Source organism: Leishmania panamensis (genome assembly GCF_000755165.1).
Source record: "Leishmania panamensis strain MHOM/PA/94/PSC-1 chromosome 31 sequence".
In the NCBI taxonomy this organism is placed as follows: Eukaryota; Euglenozoa; class Kinetoplastea; order Trypanosomatida; family Trypanosomatidae; genus Leishmania; species Leishmania panamensis.
In genome coordinates, this window is record NC_025878.1 from 1 (window position 1) to 16,218 (window position 16,218).

The following is a 16,218-nucleotide window of genomic DNA, read 5'->3' on the forward strand; positions in this document are numbered from 1 at the left end:
TCCGGGTGGGGTGGCATTTCAGTCACGCCCTGGGACAGAATAGGGACATTAAACAACAGAAATGAGCACCCATATAGGCGTACGAGACACAGTTGAAGAGGAAACGAAAACGAAATCGCGTGGCCTACGAAGGGGAGGGGGGGGCAGTCAACGGAGGAAAAAAAAGACTCGAAAAAGACATGCGAGATACGACAAAAGTGTGCTGCCGTAGCCGTTCTGTTTTCATGGCAACGCGGTCCAACAACCTTGCAGCACCTCCGGGTGCCTCACAACGGCTCCCACACGCGGGTGAGGCACCCGGAGATGTTGGGAGGAGAAGAGCTGTCCACTGCTCAGTGCACACGTCGCTATGGCAACTCAGTGGGCAAACAGAAAGAAGTGCTCAAGTGATTACAGTATGTATAGTTAAAGAAAAAAAGAGTTGCTGGACATGGCTGGGTGGGGCACCTCGCCGATGGGGAAACGATTGAAGTGATGGAAGAAACAACCACGAGGGAGGAGAGGGGAGGCAAGGCAAAATACTCCGGTTGGCTAGCGAGAGGAAAGGGATAAGGATAAAAGCCAGAAAATGGAACACAGACGCTCACAACATAACCCTGATGCGGAGGCTCCTTGTCTCGCTATCCACAACTCCGCTGCACCTCAAAGAAAGAGAGAAAGGGGCGACTGTCGCTCTGCGAACTCCCCTTCGCTGCTTTGATACTCAACATCGGGAAACAAAACAAAAAAATCAGGAGTGACAGGTGCACTTGCAGCATCCGTTCGCATCAACTCAAAGTGGAGCATGTCGAAAATGCGGCCCGCACGAGATTACCTCGACGCGGTCAGCACACATTCTACCCACACACACACACACACACACGGCTTTCTCGTCACTGTGGCTTGATGCGGCGCAACTCAGTGGCGGCGGCGACCATGTTGTGCAACGCCGCGCGGCACTCGTCCCAGGTACGAGTCTTCAAACCGCAGTCGGGGTTCACCCATAGCTGCCGGACAGGGATGTGCTGCGTCGCCCTGAGCAGCAAGTCGACAATCGACTGGATGGTGGGGATGTTAGGGCTGTGGATGTCGTACACCCCCGGGCCGACGCAGTTCGGGTAGGTAAAGTCGGCGAACGAAGTGAGTGGCTCCATGTCTGAACGAGAGGCCTCAATGGAAATCACGTCGGCATCCATGGCCGCGATGGTGTGGATGACGTCGTTCACCTCTGCGTAGCACATGTGTGTGTGAATCTGTGTCTGCAGAGCAACACCGGACGTGCTCACGCGGAAGCAGCGTGAGGCCCAGTCCAGGTACTCGCCCCACTTGCTCCGCTGCAGCGGCAGCCCCTCACGCAGTCCCGGCTCGTCCACCTGGATCACGGAGATGCCGGCGCGCTCGAGGTCGCACACCTCGTCACGGATTGCAAGCGCCAGCTGCTCCGTCACCTTCTCTCGTGCCAAATCCTCGCGAACGAACGACCAACAGAGAATCGTGACTGGGCCAGTGAGCATGCCCTTCACGGGCAGAGACGTCAGGGACTGCGCGTAGGCAGCCCACGAGACTGTCATCGGGCGCGGACGCCAGACATCGCCAATAATGATCGGCGGCTTTACGCAGCGCGACCCGTAGCTTTGTACCCAGCCGTTCTCCGTGAAGGCGAAGCCCTCGAGCAGCTCGCCAAAGTACTCCACCATGTCGTTACGCTCCGCCTCACCATGGACGAGGACGTCGAGTCCGATGTCCTCCTGTTGCTTGATGGCGTACGCGATGTGCTCCTTGAGCTGCGACTCGTACGCTTCCTTGCCCACGCGGCCCTTCTTGTGCGCCAGGCGCTGCGCACGCAACTCGGCTGTCTGCGGAAAGGAGCCGATGGTGGTGGTGGGCCACAGGGGCAGGTTCAGCTTCTCCTGCTGCACGAGCCAGCGCTGTGGGAAGGGGTCGAGACGAGAGGCGTCGGCGGCGGTCAGGCCCGCCACACGGTCGCGCACCGCCATGCGCACTACGCGCTCCTTGTCCTGTCGAGCACGGAGAGGGGCGCTGTACTCCGCCACAGCGGCCTCACTTCCAGTGACGACGGCGTCCGCCAGCAGCTTTAGTTCACCGCACTTCTGCAGCGCAAACGCAAGCCACTCCTTCGCCTCCGGATCGAGCCCCGTCTCACATTCCAGGTTGATGGGGGAGTGCAGGAGGGAGCATGATGTGCCGATCCACACAGCACGATCCGGGGACTGCTTCCGCAGAGAAGCAAGCAGTTGGTAGGCGTCCAGCAGATTCGAGCGCCACACATTTCGCCCGTTTACCACGCCGGCAGAAAGGACCCAGTCCGCCGGTAGCGCACGCTCCACCTCAAGAACTGACTGAGTCTGTGCGCTCAGGTCCACATGAAGCCCATTCACCGGCAAGGTGGCAATAAGCGAGAGGTGATGCGATACGTCCTCAAAGTAGGTTGTCAGCAGCAGCCTCACATCAGTGCCAACCGCGGCGCGCAGGTTGCGATACGTCTCCTGGTAAGCATTCCTCCAGCTCGACTCCAGCTCCAGCACTAGCGCCGGCTCATCGACCTGCACCCACTCCACACCCAAGGCCGCCAGGCGCTTGAGAATACCCGCGTACACCGGCACGAGCTTCGGAAGCAGCGATGCACGATCAAACGATTCCTCACCCTTCACCTTGCCCAGGTACACATACGTCACGGGGCCGAGGAGTACCGGCTTCAGGCGCTTCGCATCGAAAAGCTCCTTCGCCTCCTCAACCTCCTCGAAGAGCTGCGGCCAAGAGACGCTGAACTCCGCCGACGCGCTCGTGAACTCTGGCACAATGTAGTGGTAGTTTGTATTGAACCACTTCGTCATTTCAGACGCCGCCGCGGGAGCGCCGGTTGGCGCGCGACCGCGGGCCACGCGGAAGAGAGTGTCGAGGTTGACAGCGGCATCCCCGTTAGCACGGTGACGCAGAGGTGCATTGCCCAGCATCAGAGTGGTCGTCAGCACATGGTCGTACCACGCAAAGTCTCCGACAGGGAGAAGGGTCACGCCCCTCTCGCTCTGCTCCTGCAGGTGCCGCTTTCGGAGCTCACTACCAACCTGGCGCAGCGCAGCCTCTGTCAAGTCGCCTCGCCAGTAAGACTCGAGCGTCTTCTTCAGCTCCCGTTGCACGCCTACACGTGGAAAGCCCAGTGTGTGCGTCGTCACGGAAGAAGACATTTCGCTAAACGATTGAAAAAGGGGAGTGAACTGAAAGGAAGGCGATGGGGGTCTGCAGGTAGTGCCACAGAGAAGTGAGAAAAAAGAAAAGGGAGAAAGAGCTGCGCTGTGGTGGCCTTCAGAGAGGACTTCCATTGTTATTACCAATCACCAAACGTCGTTAGTGGATCTCAGGGGAAAGCATGGGGGCGAGCCTTGTTGCCCTCCTTTGAACAGCGCAAGCGCGTGTCAGTAGGGAGCCTTTCGGCACGGAAACTACTCTATTTCTACGAAGGCAAGCAGACAGCGCAGCTTACCTTACGCTGACAGCGTGCTTTTTTTTCGCCGCTGGGACGTCAGTAGCGACGGAAACCTATGGAAAGTAAATCGCTTCTCTTTGAGTCCGCATCAGCCTCCCGTTAATACCACGATACTCACTTACCTGGCGCCTGAGAGGCAAACCAGGCCCCCTGCAAGAAGAATCTCGTGGGCACTGAGTCTTTCGCATCCTAGCCGCTGAGAAAACAACAACAAAAAACTCACTGTTTCGGCGCAGTGTACTCCGAGCTGTAGGATCCGCTCTTCACAACCCCTGAGTTCCCAGTTTGCAGTGGCATTGTGGGTGGGTGGGTTGCGTACGAAGTGCGCCGTAGAACAGGAGAGAGATAGTGGGAAGAGTAGACGGTTGATAATAGAATTCGTCGCCTTGACTTCCTTTTATCTTAAGCATTGAATAGAAGCACCGAAAAGGGAGGGAAACAGCACATTTTCAAGCAAACATGGCACAAACAGAGTGGAGAAAAAAAAAAGACGCAGAGACAAACTTCATTTTGGTTTGAGCAAAAGCAAAAAAATAGGAGAAAAAACGTTTTGCATTTTCTTTTTAAGACGGTTCTACACTGCGGTCGCTCACAAACACGCGGCAGTGTTATGAAAAAAAAAGGCGGGAAACTGCAGAAAGACACACACACCTCGACAAAAAAGCCATCGAAACATTCAGGCAAGAAAAGACCATGTCTTGGATTCCTCATTTTTTGTTGGCTGTTCTGGGCAAGCGTCCACAGAGCTGCGGGTACACTCGTATGGTTTTACGCGAAACCTCCTCAAAATGCCAACGTGCAACAGTGTAAGATCGTTGTTGTACCCGCCACGTGGAATGTGGGAGAAGGATGTCACGACAGAGAACGTCAATGAAGATGCTCGGCACAGGGCCCGCACACTCTATGGACAGTTATGCGCGGTGATCCTTGAAAGCAAACATATATCTTATCACGCACATCACGTAGGGAACAAATACAGAGATATCCAGAGTGGCCTGCTTCTCCACACCTTTGCAGCAGCGCGGAGCAGAAGAGACAACATCTGGTTAACAAGTTTGTCTTTGACTGTGATGATGCTCCCCCCTGCCGAGGACAATAGCAGCCCCCTGCGCAAAATCCCGTACAGCAACCAAATAACTGGCAGAAGCAGTGCTAAGGGGTAGCAAAATAAAATAAAAAATAAAACAAGACGAACAAGGGAGCTGGACAAAGAGAAAGCATTTGGGGGGGGGGGGAAGGAACGTGTCTACTCCATGGCGAGCACGTGGGCACCCATAGACGCGCACAATCACAGTTCTCCCCACATCGGCTACCTTGTTGCTACTTCAAGCAATAGGGGCTGTCAATACTGTTGGAGATCGTTGAGATAGCTGCAGTTCTACTGCACATAGCCCAGGATCACTCCAGGACTAAGCCCAACACTAACACGCTGCAGCAACAGCAGAAAATAAAGAGCAGGAGGGTTTGTTTATTCGCTAGATTGCGAACAGGATGTGAGGTTAGCTGCTCCAAGCTTTATGATGCTTGTAAGCCTCCCTAGCACAGCACCTGTCTGTATACGTTTGCCAGCTACAAGAGTTTGCACAGTCGTATGTGAGGGAATACTGCAGGCTCTTGGCTTCTCCACAGAGTGGGTTCTCAATGTTGATACAGCAGTGAGGTGCCTCGGGTCATCAGGTCAAGTGTAAAACAGTATATTGTATGGGTAGTAGTAATAAAGCAAAGGATAACGTGTCATTACGTACGAGCTCTAAACGCTGTAGGCATGGCAGAGCAAGTTAGCACAGCAGTGCATCTCTACGCACCGCTCGGTATTATACAAAAGACGTACAAGAACATGCCAAGAAGGGCGCCAGCAATCGGACCGACGATGGGTATCCAGAAGTAATAGCCGTGCAGGATGAATGGCTCCTTGCCCCAGAGCATGGCTGTGAATATACGGGGTCCGAGATCGCGTGTAGGGTTGAGAGCATATCCAGAGTTGATACCGGTCGTGATACCAATGACGAAAAGCAGCAGTCCCACGGCAACCGGCTTGTAGCCATCGGCGGGTGTCATGCGGTTATCGTTGATGGCGAGAATGCCCATCATGAGCACCATCGTGTTGAATATCTCACTCCACACCGCAAAGACGTTCGAGACGTTCGGGTATGTGACAAAGACACCGCTGAACTTAGAGGCCATCGTCTCGTTTGGAAGCAACATGACCGCGGCGTCGTCAAAGTGCTGCTTGAAGAGCCCATAGACGTTGGCCGCACCCAGGATGGCACCGAGAAGCTGGGCTAACATAAAGCCTGGCGCTTTACGCCAAGGAAAGGCGCCAAAGGCGCAGTTGGCGAGTGTTACAGCCGGATTCAAGTGACCACCGGACACACCCATAGTTATGAAAAGGGCAATGGCAAGCCCAAAACCCCATCCCAAGGTGATTGCGAGGTAGCTCACGTTTGTCTGAAAAGAGGCTGTGTTACCGGCGTGAAACGTGGTGGTTGCGGTGACGCCGATGCCAAAGGAAAGGAGGAAAAACGATCCGAAGAACTCGGCAACGTACTCGCGTATCCACCATCGGTACCGGTAAAGAGGCCACGTATCCTGCGCCGTCAAGTCTCGTTTCTGCCTCTGCTGCTGATCCTCGTCCATGTGGTTTTCAATCGCCATCCCTTCCGGGTCCTCTTTCTGCAGGTAGAGCTGGACTTCGCCCTCATAGGAGGGATAGGGGGTTCTGTCGACGCTCATCTAGGTCCACTAAGAAGGCCTGTGTGTTGGGGAATGAAGGTGATGGGGGCGAGAACTCGTGCTGTGGGTGCTGCTAATGAAATGTGTAGTATACACACGTACACGTACATATAGAGAGAAGCATCAGGGGTGTCTAAAGAAGAAGAAGAGAGACGATACAAGAGGGCAGAGTGTTCAAGGGACGGCATTCGCCAGCAGAGGGATCCGGCTGGAAAGTCGACGTGATAAAAAATGGCGAGGAAGTGAGGTGCAGCCAACAAGGCGGTTTTCCTGCGCCGAAGTCAAAATGAACTCTCAAGCGGCTTTGCGCAAGCAAAGGGTAGAGGGGGCATTGGGCTTGCGTTGCCGGCGTCTCTGTTGCCTTGGCGGAGGAGGTGTGAGGCTGCCGCTGCGAGAAAAAAACGTGTGGGGGGGTGTCTTCCTCGGTCACTTCGTTGCGAGCGCGTGTCAGACGGCTGTGCAGCGCGCCCTGGCAGCAGGTGCACCTGGCACGTCACGGTACTAAACGCCACAGCAGGGAGAAGGGGGCGGGGGGAGCTCAGGGAGGAGGGTGGGGTCACGCGCGGAATTGTTGAGCGACACGGCAGGGAAAGAGAGCAGCTGCTGTTACGCATGCTGCCCGCGCGCGGTTTGCCCCTCTTTGCAGCAGGCTGGGTGGATAACATGCTCTTCCCGGGGGTGAGGCTGCGACGGCTGTTTTGAATGCTATCGCCAAGGCGAAGGGGCAGTGTGAGGTCGGCCGGGGGGCGTGCGCAGTATACGGGCGCAAACAAACGAATACACTGGGCCAAGGGATCTTGTATGACCGGACCCGCTTCGATCACCTTTCACAGATGAGACGTGTACGGCTGCATCATGATCCAGTAGCCCCGCCCTGTGAGAATGGCGATTGCGTGTAGGCGGCAAGCACAACATCACTAGGAGTCTGTGACACCACCCAGCGGGCATAGCGCGCGCGCAGGTGAGCAATTCTCGACGGCTTGGCAACGGCGACTTCCTGAACAGGCGGTGGCTGTAGTTCAGGTTGCATGTGCTGCTCCTGCAGCGGTGGTTGTGCACCACGCTCTTCATCGCGAGCGGCTGGCTCGCCAGCGTCGCCTGTAGGCTCTGGTGGGGCAGGCGGGGCAGCACGACCTGACAGCAACTGCATGATGATCCGGTGCATCTGAAGGCGAGCAAGCCTGTCAAAGCTGGCATTGTGCAGCTGCGTCGGGCGGTGCGTGAGTCTGAGAAGCAGTAGCGCTGACAGTACCAACAGTTGCTCGTACGTTGGAAGCACACTCCCGTCGGAGAGAGAGGTGAGCGCGGCGATAGTGAGCCGCACGAGGCCGCTGTGAATGGCTGAAGGAAGCAAAACCGCGTGGACAGCTTCCAGCGACGGGGGCCCTTCGATCAGCTGCGGTGCGTACTCGAGGCAGCGACGAAAGAGGGAAGTGCGCAGGAACAGTCCTTCGACCAGTGCCCACGTCCCTACTGCCAGCACACCCGTTATCCAGCGGAGCAGCAAGCAGAACCACAACGGCAGGACAATGTAGTCTGCCGCAATACGGTCCACATAGTTCAGGTGCCACTGCGAGCACACTAGCAGCGGCACAGCCACTCCAAGGAGGGCGGCCACGCTCAAGCGCGGCAGTGTGGCGACATGCTGCACCGTTTTTGTGGTGAGTCGTCGAAGTGTGTCGCGCGAGCACACGACTGCGCCGTCGCTGTGGAAATCGGAGAGCGACGACAACAGCTGCACCAGCATCCTGTCGTTCCGCCCGCTAGCTCCCTGCAACAGCTCCCGCACCACTCGACTCGGTTTGACGCGTACGAGCCGCCGGCACATGCAGGTCTCGACTCTGGTGAAGTCCACTGAGGCACCGTAGAAGCACAGCATGACCGCCTGCATCTTCCAGTTTTGCACGCCGCGGCGCAGCTGCGGAAACGCGGCGTTTAAATTGCCACCATGGTGGGCGACGCGCAGGACGCTGAGGGCGAACCCGAGAAAGGGAAACCACAAACTCCACGAGGCCCACTCTACCATTGCACCGATCAGTACGTTGGCGCACACCAAACACGCGGCGTAAGCGGCGCGCTCCACCCCCTGGCCTCTCCGCTGTTGTCCCTCGGGAATCGTGACGGTAGGGTAGAGGAAACAGCTGCGCAGCCACCCCCTCACGGACGTCTGCAGCCGCCTCAGAATGCTCAACCAGCAGTACAGGAAGTGGAAGTGTATATCCTGCTTCTCGAGCGAGTAGAGAGAAAGGTACGTCAGAGACTTTGGAAACGCCTCGGGGAATAGGTGGTGCAGACTGACAAACGCGCCAAAGCCAACGGTTGCCGTGTACAGAGCCACAAGCAGCGGCACCTCCAGCAGCGTCCGCCAGAAGCCACGTCCGTACAACCGGAGGAAGGCAAAGAAGAACTCATTCTCCGCAAGGTCCTGGGTGAATAGCGTGTACGGCGAAAGCATCACAAAGGTGCCCATGAGAAGCCACAGCAGAGTAGTTTGCATCGACCCAATGAGCGTCAGCCATGTGGAGAAGGATGAAATTCGCATCAGCACCCCAGCGCCGTACCACAGGAACTCAGCTAAAGACGCCGGGGACGGGAGTGCAGATCTTTGAGACACCCCCAGCCCACATGTCGCGATATCGAACAGCTGCGGGCACTCACCTCGCCAGACATCAGGGAGGACAGTGAAAAGTGCTCGTGCCACGTTGAGTGGCTGTATGAGGGGCTTCACGGAAGATGCGGGGCCGCGTGCCGCATTATTGCAGTGGAGCGGAAGGAGGTCCTCGGCACGAAGAACCTGCCACGCTTCACGGCGCTCCATCAGTACGGCGAGGTCGCCCTCCACAAAGAAAGGGAAAAGGCACACGTACGCGACGATAGGAATTACAGTGGCCCACGCAAGGACCAGAACAAGAAGCAAGGCGGTGCTGCGGGTGAAGAGGCTGCAGAGAAAGAGGGGGCGCGACAGTCGTCCATCAACGACTCGCTGGCGCCACGCCGCAGCGCGCAGGATGTGCGGCCACTCCATCAGCCCCACCACGAATGCGGTGACCCAGTACACGTACGGCGGCACTGCGGCGGACGTTACGGCTGTAGCCGCTTGAAGGTGCAGCGAGGGGTCCACCGGCGGAAGCAAGCTGCTACACAATGCAGCGGCGCCGTGGCAAAGCAACTTGAGAGTACTCAGGGAGACGTGCCCGAGGACAACAGCGCTGGCAGCGATCATGTGCACGAACAGTACCTTTGCAGCGTACCCAACAGGGCCGAAGCTCCAGACGTTGAGCTGCCGAGCGAGACCGCGGCTGGCGCGCACTTTGGCTTTGAGAAGCTGCAGTGTTGCACGTTTGTTCATCTGCACTTCGGCAACGGTAACGTAGCGGTGGCGCGCAACACTCTGTGACTCTGCACTACATCGCATGAATGCCTCGTTCAAAGCGGATGTGGCCGCGTCATCTAGGGCGGGAATCGCGGGTGCCTGCAGGGGCGTCTCCGGTGGGAGGCCGCTAACGTAGTCCTCGTGCAGAAATACCCACACTCGAAACTGCTCAAAGGCCCAGAGTACTGCAAGCGGTACAACGGTGAGCGCGGCACCAAAAATGTAGAAGAGCTCGGTAGAGATCGTCAACTCGGTGAGGGCCCTGTGGTGGAGCACGACGTACACCAAACAGCTGTACCACATCCCTGCGCTGACCAGCAGGACGACGAGACAACACACGAGCACCTGAAGCGGTGTGAAGAAGACGCCGCACAGGCGCTGCAACGGTCGCAGCACAAGGAGTTTTCCGGCCAGCTGCAAGCCTCTCAGTGATGCGAGAGGTGGCACGTCCTCCACAGCCACCTGAAATGTGTAGGCTGTGCCACACACCTCACACGACAGCTCCCCACGCGAGGCGATCCACTCCGCCAGGCAGTACGGGTGCGCATATGCCATGGTGCCCTCACACTGGCACGGACGAATGACCGGCGCATCACCTGTCTGGCATATGCGGCATACGGAGGAAGAGTCCTGCGCCATTGCCGCACCACCAACAGCGCTGTTCAGCCCGAAGGCAATCTGTTGACGTGTATGTGTGTGTGTTTCGTGTTTTCGGTTAGGACACCCAACGAACTATGGCTGGTCAGAATGCATGGAGCGGAGAAGAGGGGCAGGTAGAGAGTGATCGATGGGTGCTGCATCGGAAGGAGAGCGCGCTACCGTTTAGTGTGAGTGGAGGGTATCCCAACCCGGGGCACAAAAACAGCGGCTGTGCGTAGACCCGCAGCACACCAGTGGCGAGCGCACGTGGCTCTTGCTCTCCAGCGACGCAGCGAGAGGCTCACGGGCAGAGCAGCGCTGCCCAGCCCCTGTTGTGTTCTTCGAGGCGGCCGTCCCGACCCCTTGCTCTCCGGTGTTTTTCTTCTGAGTGTTTTCGTCCGACGTGCAACTCATCACGCTGGCGGGGCACACCGATTACCCCCTGCCGGAGGGAAAAAGAGAGCGAGGCCGGGAAGCCGGACAGAGCAGCGCGGTTGAGCTGTGGGAGAAGAGGAAGAAAGAGGCTATTAAATCATGCGGAGGGGATGACCTTCCGCTTTCACCCTGAGCCGGTACTATGAACATTACTACTCAGCAGCTGCCAACTCAGTTAAAGTGCTTCGGCTCTCTCGCGCCGCTCCTTCTGCTTCAAGGTGTATGCACGGCTACCTCGCGAAGGTGTGAAACGAAAGAGTTCTCCCGTCACACGGTACTGTGCTTGAGTGCAGCTGAGGAACTCGTTCTTCACGCTCCATTCCCTAAACTTACACACACACACAGGTAAGACGGTCATGGGGCTTCGTAGAGGGTGATAGCCTCGAAGATCGCTCACGACACTGAGAAAACCAAAAGCGAAGAAAAGGACAAAGAGAAACGTGATATGCTCCCGTAGAACCCCTCAATTCTGTCCCAGTGCGTGACTGAAACGCCATCCCACCCAGGCCCATCGCGTGGGGCAAGGCATTCGGTAGGCACATGTTAGAGCAATACACGGGCTCAGTCATCCCAGCACGGGCTCGTCCTCAAACTACACACACGCACACGCACTGCTTCGATGGTCACTTGACAGCCGCTCTCATCATGCCGCTCACCGCGTGGTGCATCCCTCGAGGGGTGGCTCAGGCTCCCCACCCCGGTAGGCAGTGAGTGCCAGGTTGGGATACGCTCGAGTTGCGCTGACACTCTGCCCATCATGCAAATGGTGCCACTGTCGCAGGTTGCTCCGAAACAGCGCCATTCAGGACCCAACAGCGGACATTAGTACCGATACATCGCACCGACCTGCGCAATGTCCTGTGGGTCCCTGACCCTGCCACTGCCAGAGGTGCTTCGGCGCATTGGCAACGATACTGAGGGAGGGGGGCTGCCTGACTTCTTCACACAGCGCAGGATGGTGGTACTGAACACCGGGCCAGTGTACTGAGATATCCCACGTCATCGGGGAGACGGAGTGAGAACAGAAAAAAGTGCATAAGCGCTAGACAAAAAAAAAGCTGCAAAGGGGTGGTGTTCGTTAACGAAGTACGGAGTCGTTCATGCTCGGCACATGATGCACGTAAAAGCGCAGCAGCTGCAGCCGCTTTGAACGTGCACCGTGTGCCGTCTATTCTTTTTGAAGCTCCCGTTCTGCATATACGCGCTCGTGGGAACGAGGCAGCACACCGCAACCGCTGCACCGAGGCGCGAATCAGTCCTCATTCCCTCTCTCTCTCTACTACCTGTTCGTCACGCGCCGGAGGCTAACCACTCAGGCTGTCGGAAAGAGAGACAGGGAATGAGGAATGGGTGACCCATGAGCCGAGGCAATCTAGGAGAAGAGAAAGTGGCGAGTCAGCAGCGGAAAGGAAAAATTGGCTGACAGCCTGCCGAGAAGAAATCGCCGGTTCACCTGCTCCTCTGTTGTAGTGTGTACGGGGATAAAAACGCAAAGCGCCAAGCGTACAGCTGAGGAGGGGAAATGGTAGTGAGAGCTCAAGAAAGAGGGAGCGAGTCGCGGATCTGCGCAATCGCGGCCGCTACGTTAGAGCACTACACAACACGAACGTCAACAGACTTAGTGTTGGCGGTGGGGAGCTCTTGTCCTTGCGCCTGCTCCTCGTCTGGGGATTGATTGCGCTCCCCTGCCACTGGGAGCGTCTCGTCCTCCCGAAATTTGGGCAACGTTGGCGCAATGATCGCGGGAACAAACTGAAACACCATGAAGAGAGGGAGCGCCTTCCAGTAGCCCGTCGCCGTGGTGACACCCAAGCTCGACATGAAGGCCGCCGTGACAGCACTGCTCACCACGCCGCCACCGGAGGTGCTGACACTGTAGAGCTGGAACGCCGCCGTTTCGTAGAAGCGCGGCGTATGCATAGTAGCCAGCGAGAGTGTCGGCATGAAGGCAAAGCGCAGGCACGCGTTCACGAAGACGGACTCGATGGGGATGAAGACCTTGTAGTTGAACTTGTTGTTGGTGCTGCCCAGCACGCCCCAGAAGTGGAAGAAGGTCCCAAAGGCCCAGGCGCTGCAGCCGGCGAGGCAGATAAGAAGGGGGTTGGCACGGAACAGACGACCGTGCGAGGACTCGGAGCGCTGCGCAAAGTACATCCACAACGCGTACGCCAGTGCACCGAGCAGGGCACCGAGAGAGCCCAGGATGGAGTTTGCCTGGCTGACGCCCAGCGAGAAGGTTTTGGTGAACTGGTATTCAAAGGAGAACCTGGTGTTGTTCAGCGCGTCGGGCAGCATAAAGTAGATGAACGTGAAGCACAGGGTGAACATGAATTTCCCGCCAAAGGCCTCCTTGTGAGGGGAAATGGCCATTTTGGTCACGTTAAGCGTATTGCGGTAGAAGGCAACGGGCTCCGAGTTGCGGATATCGACCCTGCGGTAGTCCGTGTAGTAGTACCGCTTCGTGAGGAAGAGGACCTGCAGAATCAGCACGCAGCAGCAGATGCCAGCGATAAGACACATCCAGCGGTTGTTGACGTGCGGCTGCGCCGGGTTGCCGTAGGCAAACTGGTAGAAGATGGTCTGGATCAGAGAGCCCGCCGTGCGCCACACCATCGCCTGCGCCATCAGACCGCCGATACGGGCTGACGTTTCACCAGGCGACTCCACAAGGCGGTTGCCGTAGTTAATCACGACAGCGTTCATGGGCATGTAGATGAACATCGTCGCCACCTGCATAATCCAGACGAGCACGAGCACGCTGCTGTACTGGTTTTGGATGTTCTTCGTTGCAAAGCAGACAAAGCAGACAATGGCGTTGATGACGCAGGCGATTATGATGACGGGGCGGAAGCGCTCGCGTTTCACGCGAATCATATCGACAATCAGACCAAACACCGGGCCCAGGTAGAGCATGTTGTAGCACAGCGAGTAAAATTGCCTCTGCTGCGCCTCCGTCCACGATAAGTAGCCCATCGTGGCAAAAGAGTCGAGAACGTAGTTCATGTTCTGAGTGATGGTACTCGTCAGTAGGAAGAGGCCAATGCGCCACGGAAGCAGGATGGGAGCATGGCGCATGTCCATCTCCTCATTCATCAGGTCGTCCCAGTAGCTCATCATCCAGGACTTGTGGACTGCGCCGCCGCCGTCGCTTGAGGCCGTCCATGGGAGCTTTTGGGCATCTTCCGCGTTTACATTCCCACTGCCCTCCTCCCTCTGTGGCTTTCGGGGAGACATAGTCAACATGGCGGTGGGTCCGTGTGGGGCGAGTGTGTGTGAAGGAGCGAAGAAGCGGACGAGGAAAGCAGTGAAGGGCACTAAGCACGGAGGAGGAAGTCGTTCTTTAAGCAACTGTGAGGGACTCTGTGGGCAAGAGGGGTGGCTCACAGGGGATGTGCTAACTGCGTGGGCCTATTTGCCTGCGAAGAGTATCCGAGATGCAGAGGAGAAAAAGAGGATGGGGAAGCGGCTACGCAGGGGAAGCGACCGAGGGCAGTTCGAAGGGAGTCATCTCCAAGCAATCCACTCATGAGCTGTTCAGTGCCAACATGACTGCAGCCGTGATAGAGGGCATATCGGCGGCCGCGGGGACATGCATGCGCCTGTGCGCCGCGATAGTGCCGTTCTCAGTGACACGCAGTGACACCTGCCTACACCCTTCATGGGGGTAAGAATCTGTTATCCTGGACAGAGCGAACGACTGCCATTCCTCTGCGTAGTCGCCCTACGTGCTACCAAACGTGAGGCAGCGCATAGTAAACACCAAAAAACACGCGCGGAGCAGCTGTGCTAGAGGCACGTCTCCTGTACGACACCGCAATCGCTGATCAGCACGGTCTTGCTGGGCTTACCATGCGGCGTGCCGTAGGCTTCCAGTTTCTTCACGTGCTCGTAGCCGTGGAGGACCTGGCCAAACACAACGTGCTTCCCATCCAACCACGGGCAAGCGACGGTGCAGATGAAGAACTGCGAGCCGTTGGTGTTGCGGCCGGCGTTGGCCATGGAGAGAATGCCTGGGCCCTTGTGCTTGCCGGCCTTGCCGTTGAAAGACTCGTCCTTGAAGCGAGCGCCGTAGATGGAGCAGCCGCCGGTGCCGTTGCCCTTTGTAATGTCACCGCCCTGCAGCATAAAGTCGGGAATGATGCGGTGAAAGGGGCAGCCCTTGTAGGTGAGCAACACGCCTTCTGGTGACTTATTGCTAGACCCCCGGCAGAGCTCGCGAAAGCTCCTCGCTGTGACAGGGACGGTGTCGTCGAACAACTCCAACTCGATCCGCCCAATCGGCTCGTGGGCTGTAACGCCGAAAAAAAGGGGGCGGCCCTGCTCGGCCACGTCGAAGAAAACTCGACTGTTGCGAGGGTTGGTAGCGTACGGCGTCAGGTATGGCCTGCTTGCTGAAGCTGCAGCTGCGCTGGGAGAGACAACGTACGAGTGCAGCGCACCGCCTGCTACGAGAGCGCACGAGAATCGAAGCGCCATCACGGAAATATTTGAGAGAACAGCAGGGGTGATCGCGGTGGCGGTGTTGCCGGGAAGCTTTCCAGGCCGCACAGGAAAGAGGGGTGCGCTGGTTCAGAAGCGTCGGCGTGGGGCACGCAAGAAGAGAGCAGAAATGCCGCGGTGAAGATGCCCAGTAGGGGGGGGGAGGGCGACTCGGTCACATGCTGAGGAAAGCACAAACAGAGAGTGGAAAGAGGTAAAGGCAATAACAGCGACACACCAGGAATGATACGTGACAGAGAGAGAGAGGAAGGGAGGAGTAAGACGTCGTCCACTGGCAGACTTTGCTGCCAGGCACACATCTGCAAGTATGAGGGAGAAGTGCGGGGATCCAGCAGACGTGCATACGTACGCTGCTGACTGAAACCTCGCTGGCACTGCGCAGGTGCTCCCTTCCTACGCACCAAGGTGAGCGGTTCTCGTGCGTGTGTTATTGCCGTGGTCATTGTTGCTGTTCACTCGATGGGTAACACAAACAAAATGTGGCAAGCAGGCGAGCGAGACCCTGTGTCTTTCCGGCAGATCAGTAGCCTGGTGGCCGCGGAAGGTTCTGGATGCCGCGTGCGATGGCGCTAGCGCCGTCCACCGGCGTAATGCCCCACCAGCGGTATCGAAAGTAGCAAAATGTGAAGTACACAACCAAGACAATGGGGCCGATGATTGAGACGTTGGCGACGGTGAGAAGCTTCTTGATTTTGAACTTCTGATCCACCGGCACCTTGCTCAGCTTGTCCTCGAACATGGACAGTTCCTCACTGCGCTCCTTCCAACGGCGGTAGGACCAGCGGTTAACGGGGTGAGTGTCCTTGTTCTCTTCCCAGTAGGTGCGCTCCCGCAGTGCGTCCTTTTTGAGCGTCTTGTTGAAGGCGTACAACCGAGCCGCGTTCACACGGCCCGCCGCCCCTCGCCCAACAAAGTTCGTCATGCCCGTCTACGCCGTCGTTCCAGTGGATATGCGGGGGACCGCAACAGGATAGAGGAAGGCTGGATGCTGTGCACCGCATGGTGAAGAGCAGGTGGTGGTAGTGGTGATAGTTGAGGAGGAGTAAAGTACAGA

General features: G+C 57.3%; 6 protein-coding genes across 6 annotated transcripts, besides 2 other annotated features; all 6 read right to left on the minus strand.

Annotated features, from left to right (window-relative positions):
- Positions 1-872: 872 nt before the first annotated feature.
- LPMP_310010 (5-methyltetrahydropteroyltriglutamate-homocysteine S-methyltransferase, putative) lies at positions 873-3,185 on the minus strand (the record flags this gene model as incomplete). The annotated part of the gene is made up of 1 exon (XM_010703091.1): positions 873-3,185. The coding sequence occupies one exon, from the start codon at positions 3,183-3,185 to the stop codon at positions 873-875; it is 2,313 nt and encodes a 770-aa protein (XP_010701393.1).
- Positions 3,186-5,097: 1,912 nt separating this feature from the next.
- Positions 5,098-5,162: a repeat region.
- A 119-nt stretch (positions 5,163-5,281) lies between these two features.
- Positions 5,282-6,139, minus strand: AQP1 (aquaglyceroporin; the record flags this gene model as incomplete). Its single annotated transcript, XM_010703092.1, has 1 exon — positions 5,282-6,139. One exon carries the CDS (start codon positions 6,137-6,139, stop codon positions 5,282-5,284), a length of 858 nt encoding a protein of 285 aa, XP_010701394.1.
- Positions 6,140-7,070: 931 nt separating this feature from the next.
- On the minus strand, positions 7,071-10,229 carry LPMP_310030 (hypothetical protein; the record flags this gene model as incomplete). The annotated part of the gene is made up of 1 exon (XM_010703093.1): positions 7,071-10,229. One exon carries the CDS (start codon positions 10,227-10,229, stop codon positions 7,071-7,073), a length of 3,159 nt encoding a protein of 1,052 aa, XP_010701395.1.
- A 938-nt stretch (positions 10,230-11,167) lies between these two features.
- Positions 11,168-11,672: a repeat region.
- Positions 11,673-12,257: 585 nt separating this feature from the next.
- On the minus strand, positions 12,258-13,907 carry LPMP_310040 (membrane transporter, putative; the record flags this gene model as incomplete). Its single annotated transcript, XM_010703094.1, has 1 exon — positions 12,258-13,907. One exon carries the CDS (start codon positions 13,905-13,907, stop codon positions 12,258-12,260), a length of 1,650 nt encoding a protein of 549 aa, XP_010701396.1.
- A 543-nt stretch (positions 13,908-14,450) lies between these two features.
- On the minus strand, positions 14,451-15,140 carry CYP5 (cyclophilin 5, putative; the record flags this gene model as incomplete). The annotated part of the gene is made up of 1 exon (XM_010703095.1): positions 14,451-15,140. The coding sequence occupies one exon, from the start codon at positions 15,138-15,140 to the stop codon at positions 14,451-14,453; it is 690 nt and encodes a 229-aa protein (XP_010701397.1).
- Positions 15,141-15,684: 544 nt separating this feature from the next.
- LPMP_310060 (hypothetical protein) lies at positions 15,685-16,086 on the minus strand (the record flags this gene model as incomplete). Its single annotated transcript, XM_010703096.1, has 1 exon — positions 15,685-16,086. One exon carries the CDS (start codon positions 16,084-16,086, stop codon positions 15,685-15,687), a length of 402 nt encoding a protein of 133 aa, XP_010701398.1.
- Positions 16,087-16,218: the final 132 nt, after the last annotated feature.